The sequence below is a fragment of the Nylanderia fulva genome, unplaced genomic scaffold (assembly GCF_048542155.1).
Source record: "Nylanderia fulva isolate GAGA-0341 unplaced genomic scaffold, ASM4854215v1 Scaffold5, whole genome shotgun sequence".
Lineage (NCBI taxonomy): Eukaryota > Metazoa > Arthropoda > Insecta > Hymenoptera > Formicidae > Nylanderia > Nylanderia fulva.
The window spans coordinates 430,772-455,961 of NW_028190587.1; the positions used below are offsets into that span (position 1 = coordinate 430,772).

Genomic DNA, 25,190 nt, shown 5'->3' on the forward strand with positions numbered 1-25,190 from the left:
GGCACATCGGTGTGCTCTCTTTAAAGGCGTTGGGCGTTCACCCCGACCTCGGCCAGCTCGGTACAACTGGTTCGAATGCATATTGCCTAGTGCAGAGGTGCACTACTGGTAGTGGGTCGCCTTCGTTTCGCCTTCCTCTCTTTCTCGCGCGCGCTTACCTAATGGAGCTCATAGCGACATGTACAACGTTTAGATCTTGCAAACTGTTCGAGCATTTTGACATTTAGTACTCGGCTGCTACCGCGTGCCGTTTTCGTAGAAACGTTAGAGTCAGTTAGAGTAGAGTGAATAAAATATTGCAGACAGCCAGCAGCGAGAGAAACGTCGAATTATTGGGAACCGGAAGTTTACGAGGTTCCCGCACGGAATTTACGCCTTACGAAATGAAGAGAAATGTGGCATTTTCCGTCATTGCGTTTTTTCGAGGCACTTAATATCCCGCAGCTATATCGAATGCGGTTAAATAATGAAAATTTTTTTTAAATATATGTGAACTGCTATACTTGACACATTCTTCGTACGTGAAATTATTGACGCGCGAATTGTCAAATGGATAATTTATTGACGCGTGCAGATTCCGTGTTTTCAATTTCTTTTTTCTTCGGAGTATTGTGATGTGTATTAGTTTGCGAACTCTCCGCGATAAATGCATGTACCTGTTATTTATGCCGGCTGCTTCATGCAAGCGTAATTATGTTATCCACATCCGATGAGTAACGGCTCTTGCTTTACCTCACTTTTATGTTACACGTCGCTTATCGTGTAAAGCGTATACGAAAATATATTAGCAAATGAGTAAATTTCATATCCGCAGACGTGCGGTAGACGTACTCGTATTTTTGAATAAAAACGTCGTCTCGTTACTTTATCTTATCGGATACGTTATCATTACTATGATGAAATCGAAAATGTTTTATTACGATAATTATTTTTTTATTTTCTCAACTTAATCTTATTCAGAATTTTATACGAAAATATTTATCCATTATCTATATTTAATTTATTATCTGTCTTAATCAGACTTCCGTCAAACTTACAAATTTTCGTGGTTTTTTAAAACATTTTTTAATATTTTTTATAACGAGAAAATTTTTATCGATGAAAATCAAATAGCGCGAATCGGTCAAGCTGAAGGCCTTACGAGATCTTTCTGAACGAGCAACTTTGTTTTCTCTTAGCATAAATTTTCTTCTTACCGATGTATACCACAGGGCGCCTCGTGCAAGGAACATATGGTACTTTTTTGATTACACAATCGCTACAATTTCTTAGTTTGCCTTCTCCCGCTAATGGATACAAAAGGATAATAGCGAGCTAGCGCCGCCACTGTGGATTATCGCATAACAGAAGCAAGAAAGAGAGATGGGCGACCATTAATGGCATAGTACCACTGATAGGGACCGCTTTTGTTTTATCGGTACAATTGCATACCTGGCAACGCAAAACAACCGCGTAATGGATACTCTCGAACGTATATACGCGGTGGCCATTGATGTGGGTGATAAAACCGGTATTGATTTTCCAACTACGGCTAACATTCCGATTCGACATGGAATCAATGAAATAGTCTATTTAATGACTCCGATTACGCGATTATAGAGCCAAAAGCGAAAGTAAATTGTGTGATAATTTTGCATGCACTAAAATAGACAAGGTTTTTTTTAAATTCTATGCCGTCATTTTTATCCTAGCTTAATATAACATATAGAGCTTGTGGATCGTTCGATTTATTGCATTTATTATTAAAATATTTTATAAATTTCCAAATGTAATTTATTTTTTGAAATGTATTTTTCGGATCGCTAATCTCAGATGAGCTCTGAAATTCAAATTCTGTAGAAGATAAATGAAAAATCAGCTGTTATGCTGGTACCGCGAGTCACTCTTTCACCACACGCTCACAGCTGATTGTCATTAATGTGACCGTTCGAATGCACACGTACGCGCTGCTCGTGCGCACGATCGGTATACGGAGGCATAAATGGCTGGCTGTGCATGCCTCGAGCGATGGCGGTGGTTTTTCTGGTCGGGAAGGTCCAAAAGAAGTTCGCCGCAATTAACGACTCCGTAAATTTACATACGTCGGCGATCGGCGGGGATAAATGGCCAGTAGTCGCGCTGCACGGTGAACGGGCAGTAAGAACGCGGATAAATAATCACGTGTATTCTCGTCGTTGGTAAAAAAAAAAAAAAAAAAAGGGTAGACGTTCCATTTATCGTATCGATTTTCGTGTCTTCATTCAGAAATTGGTTCTGGCCTCTCTCGCGTGTAGAGTTGTACAGTGTCACGATGATTTACGTTTCCGATATTAATTCAATAAACATAATATCTATTTTCAAAGGAAGACTCAAAAATTAAAAGCCACTTTTACGGTCGACAATGCGTCCAGTAATTGCTCAATTATTGTAAAAAGAAAAGAAATCAGATGAATATACACGAGATTGTCGTTGTACGAAAACAGAATTTTACGATTTCGACGGACGATTCCTTCGCCACCGTCCGGTTTCGTTCGTCAACGTCGATCAATACGAGTAAAACGAAATCGACAATGAGAAGAGAATCCGTGTAACCGATCGGTGAGGCATGCCGATGCCAAAGGACCACCTTGCCGCAGGGGTGGAGAAAGAGACTCGAGTTACCTTACGGAATGGTGTACGTCTACCTACCGCGGTCGAGCTGATTGCGAAAATAAACATTCATTATTGTAATTACTTTCTGCGACGTGGCCGAGAGAGCCACCACGATCATGGAGTCTGCGAGGAAGATAGAAAGAGAGGCGGTAGATAATGAGAAAGGGAGAGAGATAGAGTGCGAGACGAAGATGGGAGGCCGTGTATATCTGTAACGAGAGTTTCATTGACGTCGTCGCCGTGGCGGGTTAATTACAAAGTCGAACCGACGATTCCTTCATTAGCGAAAAGGAATCGCTCGAATCCGTTCCCGCGACCGGGCGAGGCGAATATCCTCCTCGTTTGCATCCGCGTTTGCTGTCGCTCACGGGGCCGCCCGGAACGTGTATCTTTTTCTCGTGAGGGGAAAGAATAAATAAAAAATTAAAATAAAAAAAAAAAAAAAGACCGAACGTTGGAGCCCAGTCCGGTGTGATCGATCTGTGAGCTCTTCGGTTGTCCTCGCACGGGAAGAAAGTCCGTAATTTAGTCGACGCGCGCGCATCCATATGAATACGCGTGTGCGTATGATGCGCGATAAAAGTGCCTCTCACGAAAGATAAGTGTAGGGACGAGATGAGTGCGTCGACCTTCGGGCGACATTCTTTTCGCCGGTTATAATCAAGATCGAAGTTCCGCGCAATTAAAAAGGACCATCACGCGTGTTTTTTTCAATTTTGTCTGAGATACTCGGCTTTTTAATAAATCTATTCTTTTACATGAAATGTAAGTGTACTTAACAAATTTTAATGAATGAATACCTCGTTAGAACATGAATATAAATGTAGCACGCGGTCTTCGGAAGAGGGAAGAAGTTTGAATGAAAAAAATTGCGGGTAATGTTATCGGGAGAAGATATATAAAATCGCCAGAAAATTACATTTTTTCTTATTATGGTAACGTTATTCGCTGCGAGGCGTAATTTACTACCGTTTTTCGGTTCGGGAGAAAACCGTGGTATTTGAAAAGAAATATACGGAGCGAAAAGAAGCTAATGTTGTGCAGATCGCACGGATAAAGCGTCCTGCTGTGCGCACTGCCGTGAATTAATTATCACTCGTGGGCCCCATGTTCGTACTTTTAATCGGTTTACCAAAGGCTCGCACTATCGTGCTCCCGCACGCGTGCGCGTCGCTTTCATCCATAAAATTTTAGTCGTGCGGCAGTATTTCACGCCTACCTACGCGCGTGCCCTTACGTCGAAGAGAGCGAGATAGGGGACGAAGGTGGTCGTAAGGTCGACAGAGAAAGAGAGAGAGAGAGGGTCTCGTTCTGCTTACCGCAGGTGTATATCCGAACGGAGCTGCAGTTCCCGTTTTGCGCTCGCGGAATGTTCGTAATATCGTACGGTTATGCTTGCATTTAATGCGCCGGCGGACAGGCTACATAGAGTATGTTTGTGGCCGGTGTCGCATGTACATCCGGCTGTTAGGGCCATTGCTGTCCGTGTAAACGGCGTATCTTTGAGATCGCGCGAGAACGTGCGCTACGAATTTTTGCGATTAAGAATGTACACTGTCGCTTTAAATTATTTTCATACGGAAATATTTAAAATATTTAAAATATTTTCGTATGGAAATGTGTTTTGAATTTTTCTCTCTTTGATGAAATATTAATAATTTATAATATTTGTAAGTTATTTGATTTATTCTAACGAAATATTTTAATATATATAATGTACAGAATAAATAAAAGTTATTTTTTTAAATTTGCGGTCATCGCTAACTTTCGAGAACGGAATTAACAATGCAAGTTAATTCCTATTAAAAATGATGAAGATAACTAGTACAGGTTGTTGCACAAGAGTATCTAATAAACGTCGATGACTATTATCTAAGGAATTATATATAAATATTACGTTACTGAAGGAGATAAATGTGGCGGAAGTGATTTCAGTTTCAACGCAATTTTACTTTTAATGGAATCCGACGATCGCGTCCTTTACAGTGTTTGATGTGGCAATTACTCACAGTATTCCCGTAACTAATCGTATTGGCACGCATATATCATGAATTTAGACACAGCGATTACCGGTAGCGGTAGACCGGTGCAACTGCATTCTCTGGAGACTGCAAGGAAAGAATGTATTCGTGTCAGACGAGAACCTCGCGGATTGATTTTTCTCGCGTGGTATTTTCTATGTTACGGTGGTACTTTCGACTGGATATCATATTCGCGAACAGAATAATGCAGAAATAATTCTTGTGGATGGTGTGATAGGCCCATATATACGCGATACACTGGTGATAGTATCTGTTTAAAAGGAAATTTATATCAGTTCGATGCAAACAACCAAGTAATTGATTGTGTTGCAACAAACTCTACACAAAGGGAATTTTCTCTTAAAATTTTTACTCTAAACATCGTGGGACAATATTGGGGTATTAAAAGAATTTTATAAAAATTTCTCCGATTCAAATATTTATACCGCAATAAAAAATATTAATATGTATATAGTAAAATTAATCGAATATATTCTATACAATATTTTACTGTGGTAGATATTAAGATTTTTATTGTGTTAAAAATATTAATTAGAGGAACTCTTATAAAATTTTTCCAATACCATTGTCCTACGATTACCATGATTTTCAGAATAAATTCTAAGAGAAAATTCTCTCTGTGTATTATCATATAATCTATTATTGAACTTGCATTCTGTAACTATTGATGCAGTAAAACGTTACTTATTATTTTGCACATATATTGTACGTATATATCTTGTTAAATAAGCAGCTTGTACTGATTACAACAGAGAAAGAATATTTTTTATCAAAAGTGTTCTTGCACATAAAAATCTCAAATATTTGATAAAATTTTTTGATAAATTATTTTTTTACATGATTTAACGGATTAAGATCGCATGTAGGGAGAAATATCTAATTATCCGAACATACTGCGTCCGGGACTTTGTTGTCGATTATGCAATATGCTACCGGCCGATTCATCGAGATTGCGCGCTGCGCCAGACGCTAAACAACGTCGAGCGTATATTATATGGAGTGGTGATTTATCGCATGCTCGATAAATCAACGCGTGTCGAAGATAAACGAATGTCTGCATTGTCTTCCCGCGTGCACGTAAATGTTTCTCGCACCGTAGTAGGAACACGAGTTAAACTCGCGTGCACACCCACGCACACGCGCAGTCGCCGCGAGCGCGTTACATATATACATATATAGAGAAAGAAATACACGCGGAGAAAGAGAGAAAAAGAGAGGGAATCTGGGGGATTCACGCGATACCGATTTCATGTACGTCGGCAATCGTATAGATTGCGGCAATTAATCTCGCTGTGAACGGTCCGCGCTCGAGTTTCACGAGAAGAAATTTACATCGACGCTCGCATTAAACCGCTCCTATGCTCGCGATTTGTACGCGACTTATGCGCGTCCGGAGATAAAAAAAAAAATCGATAAGAAAATTGCTATTGTAATTAATGTTGTCAACGCAGCATACACGTATTCCGGCCATCTATACGTGTTTTCGAGTGTGTACAGCAATTAGTTGTGCAATTGCAATTACAGAACACAATGAAGCGAAATTGTAGCATCATACGCGAATCTTCCCGGCTGCGATTTGCACGCAATGTTAATAATCTTAAAAACATAAATTCAGTTTCGATCACCTGTCATCTCGTTTAGTCCACAACACACCGATAATATTTAGTTTCTGATAGTCACATCTAATTAATTGGAGTGGAGTAAATAGCAGTACGGTGTTACGAACGATATTAGCGTGAATTCTCCGACGAATTCTAGCGTATTAATAATAGATGCAGTGCATAAATCAAGCGCGCCAATTTGTCTCACACCGGGTTTGTCAAACGTTTTTAATTATCTCGTTTTCACTACCGCTATAATTCTTCTACTATCTGCTCATTAATCATTATGCACAAGTCGGTTCGCGAAACTATGAACGTGTACCTTGTCGAGCTTTTAACTAATGAGATTAATTAAACACATATAGGTATACGAACTGTCTTTCATACAACACATGGTACTTTATCATATTTAGCAAATATTTTTATAAATGTGTTGAGAGTGTTCGTTTGATGTTAAATATGTTTTTCTATCATATATATATATATATATATATTAAGTATTTGTTAAGAAGATTGAAATATATATAATATATCGGCGCTCGAAACATATAGATTTGTTTTGTAATATGTATATATATATTTAATTAAAGATTTTAATTTATTAGAGTAATGACATTAAATCTTTGACAAAGTATACATTTGATTATGAAACATTGTAGCTAGTTAACTGAATAATTTATTATACATTGTGATAGCAGATAAATCAAACAACTAATAAAACTTTGTGTCAAAGATATGACGCAGTAATTTTTAACGTTGATTTTTTTATACTTGTGATTTGACAATTAATTAAAATCTCATGTATAATTAAAGTAAAAGTTATATTTTTCTCACGAAATAATATATATACTATATATATACCATATATAATAATTAAAACTAATTTTTGCATAACAATTATATACATATATTTATTATTTCAGATATTAATAAGTAATTCAGTTAAATATTTAGAAAAGTATATATATTTATGTACATATCTAACAGTAAAATATTTTATACATAATTAATACCCGGAAACACATCCGACTATTTATTAGACGTATTATCACTTTACAGATAGTCTCCTAGCATATCTTGCAATTAACTACCAAATGACATTTTAAATCTAAATAGTTTTGTATGCTCATTCTGTGTGTGTTCCTAAGATATCAAACTACTAACTGTAAGATACGTTAATGAAGGCACAACGTTGTACTTCGCTAACTACCTCCGTTAATTAACCGTTTGAAAGTTTAGCGACGTGAGAGCAATTATTTATCAGTTCATTCGAACGGAACCTTTGTTGTCTTACGTTGTCACTATGTATCCTCGATACATACATAGATAGTGAAAAAATTCCTTCTGCGTTCGAGCTCCCTTTTACTATTCGCGGATTATGCGTCTAGAGACTATTCGATATCATCTGAGATCTCTCTGCTTTAGGGCGTATGTATACCTGTAGTACATTCATAGCGACTCTCTCTCTCTCTGTGTCTCCATCGTTCGAACATGGCTTCACTTTTTGCGAGCTGCGCCAGTAACGAGCGCTATTTATTTCTCTCGAGCCATTAGCGCCCGGCAAGTTACTTCTGCTCGGTGAGCGATGCATCCGGTCTTGGCAGATCGGAAACGATCATCTGAGATTCGATCCTCGCACATTCTCGAGCTCCTCCTCTCATTCTTCATCAAGTCGGCGTTTCTCCCTTCATCTCTCTTTCTCTTCGTTTCGCGCACGCCCGAGATCACAGTCACGTATCTCATGCCATCTTTTCTTCGGCAAATCGCTATCGATCGCGATCGCGGTCGTGTAGGAACATTACGTTGAAATTGCGCTATCCATTTGACCCTGCTACGGGATCTCTCGGTCCGTTCCTCTCTTGTTGGCGCGGAACGACTTCGTCCCAATCCATCCATCCTCGTGGCCTGATTTTCATAGGAAAATTGCGCTAACCTTTCGCGGAGGTTAAATTCAACGACCGCCTCGAGTCATTCGATCCTCCACTTTTCGCGCTCGTACCATCACCGCGGGCGCGAGCGTGCAATCTTTTCGCAACTTGTTACGACGACAACGCGAATGTACGCTTCCCGTTACTTCCACGGCTCATCGTGTATACTCTCGTGCTTGAATGATTACTTAACTCTGACTGAGTGTCTGCGGACAGTTTGTTAAATTTGCAAGCGGAGAGAGAGACATTTGCGAACATTGCACTATGCTTTCGCGTAAGTCGAAACAATATTAACCACGCGCGCGTGCATGGTTGACATTTTAGAACTATAAAAGCTTTTAAAAAATTTGATGTTAGTGTATGTATATAGAGAACACATATATAGATGACATAGATCAAAAATATTAGTATACAAATATAGCTTGATTTATTTATAAATTAATTTGTGTTAGATCAGTATATATTTTAAAATGTGCTTAATAAAATTGCGAGACCGCAAAAAGGAGGGGTGGTCGATTTGAATTGGTCGGTGACGTCAAACGAGGCAGCATAGTTATTTTCAGATAATCCGGCGAGAGAAGAGAGGAGCGAGGTCGAGTCGCATGCGACGAGTTCGGGTCAGCTCGCTTTGCTCGCGCGACTCACCCACGCCATTCTCTTTTTCTTGGCCGCGACCCAACGAATGCGGCCGTTACTTCGAAACTTGGCGGAATCGCTCTCGATGAAGGTCCTCCTCAAGAAACTTCACATTTTCGATCAGCGCATCGAAAATATCTCTTAGGATACAGATTTGTAGAAAACCGTGAAAAGAAATATTTTCCTAATTGTTATATCGTTTCTTCATCTCGATATGATTAATCTTCTTTCTTTTTTCATCATAGAAACTTTACATATATAATACAAGTTTTACGGATTATTATTTCAATTCGAGATTTTTTTCTTATAATATATTTTTTCGTATAATTATAATGTGCAACATAATTTCCCCTAAAAATATTAAAATTACAAAAGTCTCTTTTTTTAACATAAGGTCGTAAACGTCGGTTTTTATCGATATCTTGAAAAGGGCAATTCAATTTCGCAATGCAGCTTGAATCATTCGACAATTTTCACCATTGACTGGCGATGTTTTCGAACGACTCGTACAACTTTCTGCGGCTATTATTGTTGAATTATTTCACCGTATCGAGCGTTTCGCGTTTCGTAATGGCGAAATATCGTCATTATTCACGTCTTGTTAAGGCGTCCCGAAGAAGGTGATTTCTATGCACACACAAATGCGGTGGCGCAAGTGGTAATCGTTGCTAATATCTGCCATGTTACAGCTATTACCATGCTTCACCGCGACATAGCCGTAAATTCCTTTAAGCAGAAGCATCTTAAATCCGTCTCGTTTTCGCCTCTCGTTGTCATCGTGAATCGACCTGCCTTTTTCTCTTTCTCTCGGAGGCACGTGATTACATCGACGCTTCGGATTCTCTGGCATCCGTTGATCGCGATCTATCGAATGCTTCAGATTGAACAGTTATTTGTAAATAGATGATGAGACAGATATGTTTCGATCCATCGTTTATTTATACAAAAATAAATTTTATTAATTATTAAAGATTTTTTAATAGCATTTGTGGATTATTTATAATAAAATAATAACGAATATATTTTATTTTTAGATGATAGAAACTTTTAAATTTCGAAATATTTTTATCATTTTATAGATAAAGTATGAGGAAAACTAATTATTTCCTAAGCTATGTTCATAATTAGTATATTTATTTCATCGAGTCAGTCTGAAATCTATATCTGAGCGGATTCCGAATACTTTTTAACGGGAAGAAAACAATATATAGTTTTTATTGGAAATTAATTTAATTTAATTTTATATATAGTTTTTGTAGTTATAAAAAATTATTGCAAGAAGCGAATACATATTGTTTGTCTCCCTGACAACTGGTGATAATTTGCTCATAATTTTGACATTTATTAGCAGATAAATAAGAGCAGGATATTACTCAAGAATTTTATTAATGCGTTGACAAATTACGTGTACGGGCGTGTTCTCCTAGATGATTTCTCTCGGTACGTGTACCTCATAGATTACGATCTATACGGCGCACCGTTGCTCGAGTTTCTGCAGGTTTCTGTTCGGTTCGTTGCGTAGGCGTCGGGCTTGGCAAAGTTCCAGGACTCGTGGGAGGCTGACCAGGCCTCGCGGACTGACCTCAGCCTCTGACCTCACCCGAAATAGTCTCCCGTTGCCTGGCTCGTTTCTCTTGCATTTCTATTTCAGAATTTTCCTCTCTCACGTCGCGACAGACGATGCTGGAATGAGTTTCTCTATATTGTGTGTGCGTCTCCATTTTAGTATTTCTTTACAAGTGATATTGGATAAATTAAATATTTTGAATATAAAAATTTGTATTTAAATGGTTCTCTTAAAGTTTTATTTGATCCATAAATATCAATATTTTTAACTGTATTTCTTGGCTTATTACACTTTATATTAATGAAACCATATATATGCAAATATTTGTAAATATACAATATAATATTTATTTGTTATTATTATTTATTAAATTTATACATAAATATAATTTATATCAGACAAGAAAAGGAGAGAAATAAATCAATATACTTTGATACGTAGACATTTGCGAAACGCAACATTGCTCTCTTTCTCAAAATTCACAACTCGTGATTTTCGCTTTTTACGAGACATTTTATAAGATCTTTGCAATAAATAGAGAGATATGAAATACAATTATCCGATCTTTTTTCTCTCTCTTTCTTTCTCACGGAACTTTCGATTTCACGTAAACGAGTGATGCAGACGCATCGCGCATTTTGCCACAACGCTATTTTTAGCGGTATCATTTTTCTTTTTGTTGTCGATGATAGCGAATAGCGCGAGAAATTGATGCGGGCTGCAGATCCTCTTTCTCTCTATCTTTCTCGCGCGGCTAAGATAGGTAGTTCCATTAAGATGCAAATTCGCCAATAATTCCGTGCGGCATGGCGGCTGGTCGCCCTGATCGCGTACTCGCTTGAAATCGGTCATATTGCAGACACCCGTTTTTTAATTTCCTGTGCGACACCGATCGCCTTACGTTGCTTGTAAAGTTAATTATTATCTCGGGGCTTTAATTGCTTCGGGTATCGCGATATCCTTTTTCTCGCGAGGAGATGACAGGCAAAAAGGAAGCGAGATCATAAACACCAGCTGCGTATGGCGTTGAAAGCTAGATCGGATAGACGTGGTATTCTTCGTGTTTATAGCATTAGTACCAGTTACCAGGCCGATGTAGTGGATACTTATTTAGTTAATGCCTCAGCCTGCATGCGTGTCCATTGAATACACCTGCTTTCCTGACGTTAGACTTTATAATAAAAATCAACGAATTTTTTGGAAAGAAATTTAAATATGGCAGTCCTTCATCCCTCTTATTCGCCATTTGGCTTTTTGTGATTACTTTCTCTTAACAAAAATAAAAATCAAGATGAAAGATTGAAGATTTGGTCGAAAATTTGATAACGTAATTAATATTCAAATCAAATCATGGACGGTGATAAAGATTTCAGGACGCATTCAAATTATACGAGTAGCAAATGCATGCGCTTGCATGATGCTGCCTTATTTTTATGATCGTATGATAGAGCTGGGCAAATTTTATTTTAAATAATAAAAGGAAAATAAGAAATAGAAGATAGGTTTATAAATAACAAATTTTGATTTAGAATTAAAGTAACGAACAAAGTTTTTAAATTACTATCGGAATTTGTTTCCACGAGATAAAAAAATTTTAGTTTGTCTTTTCAAAGAAATTTAACAATAAGTGTGTATATATATATATATATATATAGCTTAAATTATTATCTTGATTTATTATAAGCAATTTTATTTTTTAATAGTTGGAGATAATTGTGAATTTAAAATGAATGTAACTATATTACGTCTTTGACATTAAAAAGTTTATTTCTTGCAGATATATTAGTTAGGAATCAAATTGCTAAAATATTTATTGTGTTTAAAAATAAATAGTGATATTTTTATATAGGATGTATCTCGGATTACGAAATTTGCTATATATATAGATACGTTAAACACACAATTTTATATTTTAAATTAACTAAAATTACGGAATCATTATTACATATTTATATTTATATGTAATAGGTATTTATATATTTGTAATTATTATTTTTTATATAAAAAGAATTTTGTCTATATTAGAATTAATTAGTATATAAATATTATATACAAGTGCAAAAGAGTTTTTAACTATGATGCTGTTATTAAAATATATACTAATTCAGAATTATAATATCTCTCACTACCGTTTTCTTCATTCAATAGGCATCGTAACGCTCTCATATTTTCTCTGTACCGTTTTTTTCTTTTTGCTTTTCTGAAATTTTTGATTGCAATTACAATGGGTAACGCAAATATTTTCGTAACATTAAAATAAATGTTTTAAAATTCTCGTAAAGGATATCATATGCCTGGTTTTATTTTCGCTAATGGTGTTGCAAATATACTCAATTTATAAAATACAGATTTCTTTTTTTATTTCTTTTTTTTATTCGCACACGTGTATGTGTGTGTGTGTGTGTGAGCCCAACTGTATTCGATAATTTTATTTATCATTTTATGTATTATATTATTGTAACAGACAATGTCATAGACAATAATATTCTGGTAAGTGTCAACATACATAAACAATAAACATCGAGAATGTAAAAGTATTGTTGTTAGTGAGTTTACGGATGACTTTCAATCAATGTTTTAATATGTGTTAGTTCGGAAAATTCTTCTCAAAAGCATCTAATTGCCACAACAATTTTTAGTTGCGAATATAATTTCAGCTTTCCTAAATCGTGTATCGTGTATCAAAAAGATTTGTGGGATTGCTCTGAAGTCAGTAACAAATATATAAAAGTAATTTTATATACCAAATTTGTTATGTCAGCCGAGCGCGTAACTAACAAACGGCAAAAGACGGCAATAACGATTGAAACCAAACTTGCAATTCTGGAGGCACATGACGAGAAAATGTCGGTTGACTCCATTTCCAGAAAGTTTGGTATTAACAATACAACCATTTATAACATAATAAAGCACAAAGAACATATTCATCAATTAGTCAGTCAAGGAATAAATGTGAAAAAATCGAGAAGCAGTCATAGTATGTATTTTGATTTGGACATTAAATTATACGATTGGTATAATAAGCAGAAAGTATCGAACAAAACAATTACTCGTGCGCTACTTCGTCAAAAAGCAAACGAAATTATAGAATTTCTTGATTATAATTTGAATAGGAAAACTTTGACAGATTTATTGTGGAGATTTGTAAGACGTTACAACATTATATTTGAGTCTCCAGATACGAATGAGAGTTTGCAAAATCCTGTTCAAGATGATAAGGTTAATCCTGTTCAAGAGGATGAGGTTAATCAATCTGGTGCTGAACAAATTCAGGAAAAACATATTCCAAGCAAGCGTTCCAGTGAGTTGGACAAACAATTGTATGAATGGTGTAAAGTGCAGAAAACAATAACTAAGGATCTACTTAGTCAGAAAGCATCCGAAATCGCAAGAGATGTTGGAGGGCCAGGAGACATGCGCAAGTTTGTGCAGAGATTTATAGATGATTATAATATTAAATTAGAATCTGGAAATGCTTGTGATATTTTGCAGAATCCTGTTAAAAGAGATGATGATCCCAATCCATCCAACGCTGAAATAAATTTCCAAAAATTCTTGCAGCGATCAGAGGAAAAAAATATTAGTATGGATAACATTTATGTTACATTTCAAATAGACGTTATATGGAATACTCTTATTAAAACTTTGCTAGCACACGCAAAAAAACAAAAAATTGCACCACAATTAATTGACATTAACAATTTAAGAAAGAAAATTGTAACTTTTATGTTTTGTATAAATATTACTAATAGTAATTCTTTACAACCTTTTTTGTTCCACGACCATGAAATTAACGAAAATGAAATACAAAATGTATCAGAATTTTTCGAGAATAAATTCCTCGTCGCTCATAAACTACAAGAAAAAGGATCATCAGAAGAATTAGATATCAAGGATCGTTTTGCATATTGGTTTAATAATGAGTTTAAGGCAAGAGTTAAAGTTCATAATGAGAACGAGAATATACCTGGCAAAGTGTTTTTACTCGGTGACGATTGCACACGACGCTTCTTGTCGGAAAATATTGTTCAGGATGATGATTTCGAAATAGAATTATTTACGATAAACTCATTGACAGAACTACTGTATCCAGAAATTATTGAGAGAATGAACCAACTTTGTCTTAGTTATTTGTCAAAATGTGTACAGAAATGTTCTTCTCAAACTATGTTCAACACAGAATTCTACAAGGAGTACAATATAAGTTGGTGCACGAATGTAATCAGAAAAGCATGGGGAGACATCGTGCTAAATAAAGAAGTAAAATTATGGAGATTTGTAAGATCGTCAACCGCGAGAAGGTATTCCATTTTTAACTTAAGTTACTTCACAAAATTTAATTAAGTCGAGAGAAAAGAGATTTGTTCCAAATTAAATATATACTGATGGTAGATATTTTTAATTTCTAGAGAAGAAGGCGAAAGAGAAGGAAGAAGACATTAAGAAGAAGCGGAAAATATTGAAGACACTAAAAACAAACAATAAAAACAAAAAGAGAAGACACTAAATAACATCTTTTGGTAATTTAGAATAAATAATAGCAGAAGAAAAAGAATTCAAATAAAAAATATCAAATGAATATTAAACGAAGTATTTAGCTCTCTGGTGATTAAATCGTATATAATTTAAAAATTATAAAAACATTGCATTTTGTATGTAAAATTTTTATTGCGTTATTTCGATGTGTATTTATTAAAACATGCATATAATTTCATATTTATAGTACGTTCCAACATTTACTGTTAGTACTGAAAATCTGTGGTGTACGTAAACTATAGATCTTTGGTACTGACAGTGAAAAGATTATAATTTCCGTCATTTACAGATCCGTTAAAATTTTCTATAACAGGGGTTAAAAGAAAACCACAATTTTTCAAAACATATAAATCATGGTCTCGTCTGACAATGAGCTATATTTGCTTGGAAGTGACTAACAGCGATTAGAAATTATGTTTTTCGTCCGTATTGAGGAATGTTGTATGCTCGAGAGAATTCCGAAATTAGCGAAAATATACGTAGAAATTTTAAAGAAAACTTGAATTCTATTTTCGGAGATGCAACTGATAAAGCCGTAGTTTAAAGAATGGTACGAGATCATATATGCGGTATTTATTTATTATTCTATTTCTGCATTAGATTTTTGTTGTCTTAGTTAAAGAAGTACTGTATTATAGTTTACACATATACACATATATATATATATATATATATAATGAATGAATAATTCTGTTAGAGACTATTTCTACATATTTTTATGTGGATGCCCAAATTTTTTCGTCTGTTTTTTAATTGTTAAGATATTTGAATGTTCGCTTACAGAGAATTCCGTTGGATGCATTAGTGTGCACATAGAAAGATTATTGCACACTTTACACAATGGCATAAATAAATAAATAAAAAAAAAAATAAAATATCAATATTAATAGCTAATAGTATATATTATTGTTCATTAATTGTACAAATAATAATACTATTACTTGTATAATATTACACTTATCTTTTTATTATTTAATTTACGTATACATAGAATAAAAATATATTATATATTATATATATATTCTAAAATATATATATTATCAATAATTTATATTATCAATAATATATATTAAAATATTTATTGTATATAATATATATTAAAATTTATATTGAATATAATATATGTTATCATGTACAACTTATTAGTTGTGTATGATAATTTTTAATGTGTTCCAGTGCACATGCAATTGAATTCGCCATTATTGATGTACTTGCAAATTGCTCTTGACGTTGCTTTGCTTCATTGATCATATGATTGAAGTGGTCTAATTTAATTAAATAATGTAAATTAAGAAATATAATGTAAGTGTTTATATATAAATAACATACAAATTTTTTAGAATTAAAATTAGTAACGAATATTGTTTTTATTTCTTAACTGTCAGAATATATTCGTACAAGATGAAAATGTAAATTTTAATTTATTTTTCGAGCTGAATATTCGAGATGTTCAGTCAACTACCATTTATTACATGTATAAATTATAAAACTACAGTCATTATATTATATTAAAACTAACGCAAATTAACGCAAATTACAATCATTCTATAAACGTTTCGACCGCACGCGGTCTTCTTCAGTATAATTATTGAAAAATAAATTCTTACAATTCACATGATATCGAAGTTATTCAGAATCGAGAGTTTTTGAGCAATAACGCGTGTTTCAATCCGTCCTGTCCAACAATGTTCGCCTCGATATGATCTCTGATTTTGTTCAGATCTCGGATGATTTCATCGTTAATATGCGAGAAATTAACCCGTACCGTAGGCGCTATCATCGTTCTTCTTGACAATTTTGCTACTTATTAACAGTTATTAAGGATGACACTTAACAAACAACAATACAGAAAGACAGAGTTTAAAATGAGCTGTCTTTCTGTATTGTTGTTTGTTAAGTGTCATCCTTAATAACCTGTTAATAAGTAGCAAAATTGTCAAGAAGAACGATGATAGCGCCTACGGTACGGGTTAATTTCTCGCATATTAACGATGAAATCATCCGAGATCTGAACAAAAATCAGAGATCATATCGAGGCGAACATTGTTGGACAGGACGGATTGAAACACGCGTTAATTGCTCAAAAACTCTCGATTCTGAATAACTATAATTAAATTTCGATATCATGTGAATTGTAAGAATTTATTTTTCAATAATTATACTGAAGAAGACCGCGTGCGGTCGAAACGTTTATAGAATGATTGTAATTTGCGTTAATTTGCGTTAGTTTTAATATAATATAATGACTGTAGTTTTATAATTTATACATGTAATAAATGGTAGTTGACTGAACATCTCGAATATTCAGCTCGATAAGTTGGCCTTATATTTATCACTTTGTTTTCAATACACGAGCGACAATTTATATTAATTTATTTTTAATTTATTTTTTGATAAAAATTTAACAGTTAATAAAAGTGTTTATATGCTTAATTATTATCTGAATAAAATTTTATCTTGATTTATCATAATTAGTTTTACTCTATTATATCTTATTTATCGTCACAGTTGTTCTCTCGAAAGCTCATGCATTGACTGTTTCTGCCATAATTTGAATGCGCCCTTTAAATTCTTTGTAGTGTTGATCACCAATCGAGATTCAATTTGGAGTGATAGTCTTTATATGCTGTCAAATAAAATTTGATTGCAATATGCGGTATATGCGTACTTGCAAAAATCAGTATTAATATTATTTCGTTTACAATCGGGATTGTATCAGATTTCGCTAAGATCTTTTGTAAGACGATGAGAATTATAGGTACAAACGTGCGAGCTCATAAAATCGAAGAAGGATGCGATTTTTATTGTGGACGTACTTTACATGTAAATACAAAGAAAGAAGATATACGTGGTAAGAACAAGGCTATCGCTTTCTCAATCCGGTAAGCCAATCGCTTATTCTGTATAGGAGTGCAAAACCGCTCTCGTATGAACTCTCGCAGCGATTGGGTGAACCAGTTAGATGACGTTCTTTCCACAGGTATCTAATTACTGGCACAATCTAAGAACTGAAACGCGTTTACAATCACGATTATTTTCTCACAAGCAGGTCGCGAAAAGACATTAAGATATCTCGTTGAAATATATCTGTTTTTCGAATTAATATTTACAACTACTTTATATATAGACTATTATTATTTTTTCGATTTGTGCTATTTTAGATGTGTTAACAGCAATTAACGTAATTTAAATTGCTTTCGTGATTTTTTCAAATAACTATGTAAACGTGAAATTGTCGAATGAGTAGAATTTTACTTATTAATTTGACGTGAAAAGTCGATGAGAAACTAGCTGCCAATGTCTCACGGACGAAGGTGTTGTTGATTGCTAAAGAGGGCACGTAGCCCGTGGTATGAAAACTCGGCAGACATTCCGTGGAACGAATGTTAAGTCGCAGATGTTATCGTTCCAGATATTTACTGGCCTGCGAGCCATCAGCCCGCTTCGAATTAATGGTGCGATCGGTAATGAACGTGGCAGCGCGAGAGCCGCGCAATCACGGCTTCTTGGTATCACAAATCCCAACTTCCTCCTGTCCCGCGGCCATACACGCGGCGCGTTATCTTACGCAGACACACCATACACACATGTGCGTGCGTTATTATCAATGCAATGATGCGGGCTGCGCGCGACGTCGTAGGGCGTCGCCGCTCGCGAAGATTACTGGTTTGCCAAGAATAAAACCGCAGAAATATTTTAACGCAACTTTAGAGCTGCTGGAGTCTCGCGCGTTTTTAGCAAAATTTTAATAATAACGTACTTGCTTATATACATATAGAAATTTGTTATTACGTAATATGAAAAAATAAACATTACGTAGCGAGTGTAAGACTGCTGTGAAATAAAATTGTTTGATATTTTTTTATTAATTTAGATTATATGTTATATATACATATACAACATGTATATACAAACATATACTAATATGAAACTGCTACAAAGTCCAAAAATTTGTCGTTAATTAATTATTATAATTAATCAGTATTAAATGTAGAGAGGAAGTAATTTTCCGCGTCGCAAAAAGAGTAATCTATGGCGAGGCCCGTGTCACTATAGCGATTCGAAAGACGAGCAGCGCAAAATAGAAGCATATTAAGCTGTTACAATGTTATTTGGCGTCTCTTCTGTAATATGATGTCTCCGTACAGTCTTGAGGAAGCGGGTCGGGTTCAGATAAGAATAAGCACTTGGCGCCTTGTCGTAAACGTCGTCCGTATTGCATACGTTTACAAGAACACTTGCTTGGCGTCCGCATCATCTTGACGTCGTCGAGAGGCCTATACTTCACCCGTAAATGAGAATAAAAAGGTAACATTAACACGTTTAGCATGACAAAGATGTCTGCAACAAGTTCTTAACTTAACGGGACATTAAAATCTCATATCTAAAACGTTATCCAAAGTTTCTATATTAATTTTATAATAATCTAATACTTGCACTAGGAATGTTATGTAATAATTTTTAATAATAATATAGTACAGAACAATTATAATATATTTTTAAAAATAAAGTGTAACTTTCTGTAGATTTGTTAAAATAACTTGCTTTTGAAAAATTGAGGGTTTAAAGAAATAGATAAAAATCATTGGCAAATAATTTAATAAACAATACTTAAAAGTATGTTAATAATTATATGATTAAATATTTTATACTGAAGTACTATCTATCGACTTCTATTTAAAAATATAAGATTAAAAATATAATCTCTTTAACGTTGTATAATTTTTGAAACTCATTTATATTGAAAGTTCAACGAACTATTTATTCGCGATATTGGTACGAACAATTATGTCGACATCGGAAAATGATTTCGCATCGTGAATCGTAATAATGCATTTTCGGGCGCATGCGTGGACAGCGTAAAAAGAGAAATAAAAAGAAAAAAAGCAAAGAATCGAGGAAAGAATAAAACTGATATATCTTTATGGATATCCTCCGATCGCCGAAGAAATAGTGTAAGATAATATATTTGGATAAAGGGTTGTGTTTAAAATATTTAAATATAATGCTGAAACAGTAAATGTATTAAAAAATATATTAATGTTTTTATAATATATCTGAAACGGCGAAATTTTATAGATATGTCAATGTGTTAGACAAGTCATTGAAGAGTACGAAAAATCTGCAGAAGAGAGGAAGAAGTATCTTTTATTTTTTATATTTTAAATTAAATAAAATTACGGAATCATTATTACAATATTATATTTATATGTAATATGTATTTATATATTTGTAATTATTATTATTATATAGAAAGCATTTTGTCTATATTAGAATTAATTAGTATATAAATATTATATACAAGTGCAAAAGAATTTTTAACTATGATGCTGTTATTAAAATATATACTAATTTAGGATTATAATATTTCTCTCTACCGTTTTCTCTATTCAATAGGCAACGTAACGCTGCCATATTTTCTCTGTACCGTTTTTTTTTGCTATTCTGTAATTTTTGATTGCAATTACAATGAATAACGCGAATATTTTCGTGACATTAAAATAAATATTTGAAAATTCTTGTAAAGGATATCATGTGCCTGGTTTTATTTTTGCTAATGGTGTTGTAAATATACTCAATTTATAAAATATAGATTTCTTTCTTTATTGTCACTAGTAAAGTTTTATAATTATTTTGCAAAATATCAAAAATTAAGGAATTTATAAGTTTTCCACAGATCTAATCACGCGTGCGCACACGTGTATGTGTGTGTGTGTGAGCCCAACTGTATTCGATAATTTTATTTATCATTTTATGTATTATATTATTGTAACAGACAATGTCATAGACAATAATATTCTGGTAGGTGTCACCATACATAAACAATAAACATCGAGAATGTGAAAGTATTGCTATTAGTGAGTTCACGGATGACTTTCAACCAATGTTTTAATATGTGTTAGTTCGGAATATTCTTCTCAAAAGCATCTAATTGCCACAACAATTTTTAGTTGCGAATATAATTTCAGCGTTTCTAAATCGTGTATCGTGTATCAAAAAGATTTGTGGGATTGCTCTGAAGTCAGTAACAAATATATAAAAATAATTTTATATACAAAACTCGTCATGTCAGCCGAGCGCGTAACTAACAAACGGCAACCGATGACAATAACGATTGAAACCAAACTTAAAATTCTGGCGGAACATGACAAGAAAATGCCGATTGCCTGGATTTCCAGAAAGTTTGGTATTAATAAAAGAAGCATTTATCGCATAATAAGTGATAAAAAACATATTTATCAATTAGTCAATCAAGGAATAAATGTGAAAGCATCGAAAAGCGGATTTATTTTATATTATGATTTGGACAATAAATTACACAAATGGTGTAATGAGCAGAAAGCATCGAACAAAACAATTCCTTATGTGCTATTCCGTCAAGAAGCAAACAGAATTAGAGAATCTCTTGATTATTATTTGAATAGGAAAGGTTTGAATAATTTTTTGACGAAATTTATAAAACGTTACAACATTATATTTGAGTCTTTAGATACGAGTAAGAGTATGCAAAATCCTGTTCAAGATGATATGGTTAATCAATCTGGTGCTGAACAAATTCAGGAAAAACATATTCCAGGCAAGCGTTGCAGTGAGTTGTACAAACAATTGTCTGAATGGTATAAAGTGCAGAAAACAATTACTAAGGATCTACTTAGTCAGAAAGCATCCGAAATCGCAAGAGATGTTGGAGGGCCAGGAGACATGCGCAAGTTTGTGCAGGGATTTATAGATAATAATAAAATTGAATTCGAATCTGGAAATGCGGGTGATATTTTGCAGAATCCTGTTGAAAGAGATGATGATCCCAATCCATCCGACACTGAAATAAATTTCCAAAAATTCTTGCAGCGATCAGAGGAAAAAAATATTAGTATGGATAACATTTATGTTACATTTCAAATAGACGTTATATGGAATACTCTTATTAAAACTTTGCTAGCACACGCAAAAAAACAAAAAATTGCGCCACAATTAATTGACATTAACAATTTAAGAAAGAAAATTGTAACTTTTATGTTTTGTATAAATATTACTAATAGTAATTCTTTAGAACCTTTTTTGTTCTACGAACATGAAATTAACGAAAATGAAATACAAAATGTATCAGAATTTTTCAAGGATAAATTCTTTGTCGCTCATAAACTACAAGAAAAAGGATCATCAGAAGAATTAGATATCAAGGATCGTTTTGCATATTGGTTTAATAATGCGTTTAAGGCAAGAGTTAAAGTTCATAATGAGAACGAGAATATACCTGGCAAAGTGTTTTTACTCGGTGACAATTGCACACGACGCTTCTTGTCGGAAAATATTGTTCAGGATGATGATTTCGAAATAGAATTATTTACGATAAACTCATTGACAGAACTACTGTATCCAGAAATTATTGAGAGAATGAACCAACTTTGTCTTAGTTATTTGTTAAAACGTGTACAGAAATTTTCTTCCTAAAACTATGTTCAACACAGAATTCTACAAGGAGTACAATATAAGTTGGTGCACGATTGTAATCAGAAAAGCATGGGAAGACATCGCGCCAAATGAAAAAGTAAAATTATGGAGATTTGTAAAACAAGACCGTCAACCACGAGAAGGTATTCCATTTTTACCTTAAATTACTTCACAAAATTTTATTAAGTCGAGAGAAAAGAGATTCGTTCCAGATTAAATATACTGATAGTAGATATTTTTAGTTTCTAGAGAAGAAGGCGCAAGAGAAGAACATTAAGAAGAAGGGGAAGATATTGAAGACACTAAAAACAAACAAGAAAAACAAAAAAAAGAAGACGTTAAATAACATTTTTTGGTAATTTAAAATAAATAATTAATAGTAACAGAAGAAGAATTCAAATAAAAAATATCAAATAACTATCAAACGAAGTATTTAGCTCTCTGGTGATAAAATCGTATAAATTTTAAAAATTATGAAAACATCGCACTTTTGTATGTAAAATTTTTTTATAACGTTAATCCGATATTCACTTATTAAAACATGCATATAATTTTATGTTATAGGTGCGTTTCAATATTCACAGTTAGTACTGAAAATCTGTGGTGTACGTAAACTATAGATTTAGGGTACTGGCAGTGAAAAGATTACAGTCGTCGTTGTTTACAGATTTAAAAAAATTTTTTATATCCAGGGTTAAAAGAAAACAATAATTTTTCAAAACATATAAATCATGGTCTTGATTGAGCCGTATTTACTCGGAAGCGACATACAGCGATTAGATATTGTGTTTTTCGCGCGTATTGAGGAACGTTGTATGCTTGAGAGAATTCGAAATTTGCAAAAATATACGTAGAAATTTTAAAGAAAACTTGAATTCCTTATTCGAAGATGCAATTGATAAAGCCGTAGTTCAGAGAATGGTACAAAATCAAATTTGAGATATTTATTTCCTATCGTTTTTCTGCATTAGATTGTTCTCTTACAATTAGTGAGAAGTACTGTATTATAGTTTACACATACACATATATATATATATTTTGAATGAATTTTTCTATTAAAGACTTTTTCTATAAATTTTTATTTGCGTGCACACATTTTTTTGTCTGTTTTTTAATTAATAAAATATTTGAAAGGTTGCTTATAGCTAATTCGGTTGGATACACTAGTGCGCACATTAAAGATTATTGCAAACTTTACAATGGCATAAATAGGTAAAAAAATTAATCAAAAATAATTAATATTAAAAGCTAATAGTATTATTGTTCATTAATTGTACAAATAATGATACTAATACTTGTATTATATTAGACTTATCTTTGTGTTTTTACTATTTAGTCCATTGTAACTGACATTGTAACTGACAGTGAAAAGATTACAATTTCCGTCATTTACAGATCCGTTAAAATTTTCTACAACAAGGGTTAAAAGAAAACCACAATTTTTCAAAACGTATGAATCATTGTCTCGTCTGACAATGAGCTATATTTGCTCGGAAGTGACTAACAGCGATTAGAAATTATGTTTTTCGCGCGTATTGAGGAATGTTGTATGCTCGAGAGAATTCCGAAATTAGCGAAAATATACGTAGAAATTTTAAGGAAAAGTTGAATTCTATTTTCGGAGATGCAACTGATAAAGCCGTAGTTTAAAGAATGGTACGAGATCATATATGCGGTATTTATTTATTATTCTATTTCTGCATTAGATTTTTGTTGTCTTAGTTAAAGAAATACTGTATTATGGTTTACACATATACACGTATATATATATAATGAATGAATAATTCTGTTAGAGACTATTTCTACATATTTTTATGTGGATGCCCAAACTTTTTCGTGAGTTTTTAATTGTTAAGATATTTGAATGTTTGCTTACAGAAAATTCCGTTGGATGCATTAGTGTGCACATAGAAAGATTATTGCACACTTTACACAATGGCATAAATAAATAAATAAAAATAAATAAATCTTAAATATCAATATTAATAGCTAATAGTATATATTATTGTTCATTAATTGTACAAATAATAATACTATTACTTGTATAATATTACACTTATCTTTTCATTATTTAATTTACGTATACATAGAATAAAAATATATTATATATAATATATATTCTAAAATATATATATTATCAATAATTTATATTATCAATAATATATATTAAAATATTTATTGTATATAATATATATTAAAATTTATATTGAATATAATAGATGTTATCATGCACAACTTATTAGTTGTGTATGATAATTTTTAATGTATTCCAGTGCACATCCAATTGAATTCGCCATTATTTATGTACTTGCAAATTGCTCTTGACGTTGCCTTACTTCATTGATCATATGATTTAAGTAGTCTAATTTAATTAAATAATGTAAATTAAGAAATATAATGTAAGTGTTTATATATAAATAACATACAAATTTTTTAGAATTAAAATTAGTAACGAATATTGTTTTTATTTCTTAATTGTCAGAAAATATTCGTACAAGATGAAAATGTAAACTTTAACTTAATTTTTGATAAAAATTTAACAGTTAATAAAAGTGTTTATATGCTTAATTATTATCTGAATAAAATTTTATCTTGATTTATCATAATTAGTTCTACTCTAATAGTTTAAATGTATTTTAAATTTATAACGTAATTAATTTTTATCATGTTACATTTTCGATTTTAAGAAGTTTTTTCTAACAAATATCTTATAGTTAGGAAAATGAATATAAATGCAATGTTCTAATTAAAAGTTGCCGACATATACATGTATTAATGAAATAAATTGCTTTTTTTA

General features: G+C 33.0%; 3 protein-coding genes across 6 annotated transcripts in view; all 3 read left to right on the plus strand.

Moving 5' to 3' along the window:
* The window catches only part of LOC114942058 (uncharacterized), a 311,191-nt gene that overhangs the window by 8,842 nt on the left and 277,159 nt on the right, over positions 1 to 25,190 (plus strand).
* LOC114942062 (uncharacterized) lies at positions 12,880 to 16,330 on the plus strand. Of its 4 annotated transcripts, none has more exons than XR_014925708.1 (3): positions 12,880 to 14,706; positions 14,815 to 15,491; positions 16,088 to 16,330. XR_014925708.1 is itself a non-coding variant. In XM_085487053.1 (2 exons), the coding sequence occupies exons 1-2, from the start codon at positions 13,160 to 13,162 to the stop codon at positions 14,846 to 14,848; spliced, it is 1,581 nt and encodes a 526-aa protein (XP_085343179.1). In that variant the 5' UTR covers positions 12,880 to 13,159; the 3' UTR covers positions 14,849 to 15,827. The 4 variants fall into 4 exon arrangements, 1 of the variants encoding a protein (XP_085343179.1); XR_003821742.2 differs by lacking the exon at positions 16,088 to 16,330 and having other exon boundaries at positions 14,815 to 14,925; positions 15,231 to 15,827; XR_003821743.2 differs by lacking the exon at positions 16,088 to 16,330 and having other exon boundaries at positions 14,815 to 14,925; positions 15,255 to 15,827.
* On the plus strand, positions 20,571 to 24,369 carry LOC114930665 (uncharacterized). The gene is made up of 2 exons (XM_085487007.1): positions 20,571 to 22,536; positions 22,636 to 24,369. The coding sequence occupies exon 1, from the start codon at positions 21,008 to 21,010 to the stop codon at positions 22,391 to 22,393; it is 1,386 nt and encodes a 461-aa protein (XP_085343133.1). The 5' UTR covers positions 20,571 to 21,007; the 3' UTR covers positions 22,394 to 22,536; positions 22,636 to 24,369.

Excerpts from the sequence above, each read along its gene's own strand:
- LOC114930665 (XM_085487007.1), top strand. The coding sequence starts at position 21,008 with ATGTCAGCCGAGCGCGTAACTAACAAACGGCAACCGATGACAATAACG.
- LOC114942062 (XM_085487053.1), top strand. The coding sequence starts at position 13,160 with ATGTCAGCCGAGCGCGTAACTAACAAACGGCAAAAGACGGCAATAACG. Across the intron at positions 14,707-14,814 it reads AGATCGTCAACCGCGAGAAG|AGAAGAAGGCGAAAGAGAAG; the intron begins GTATTCCATTTT and ends TTTAATTTCTAG.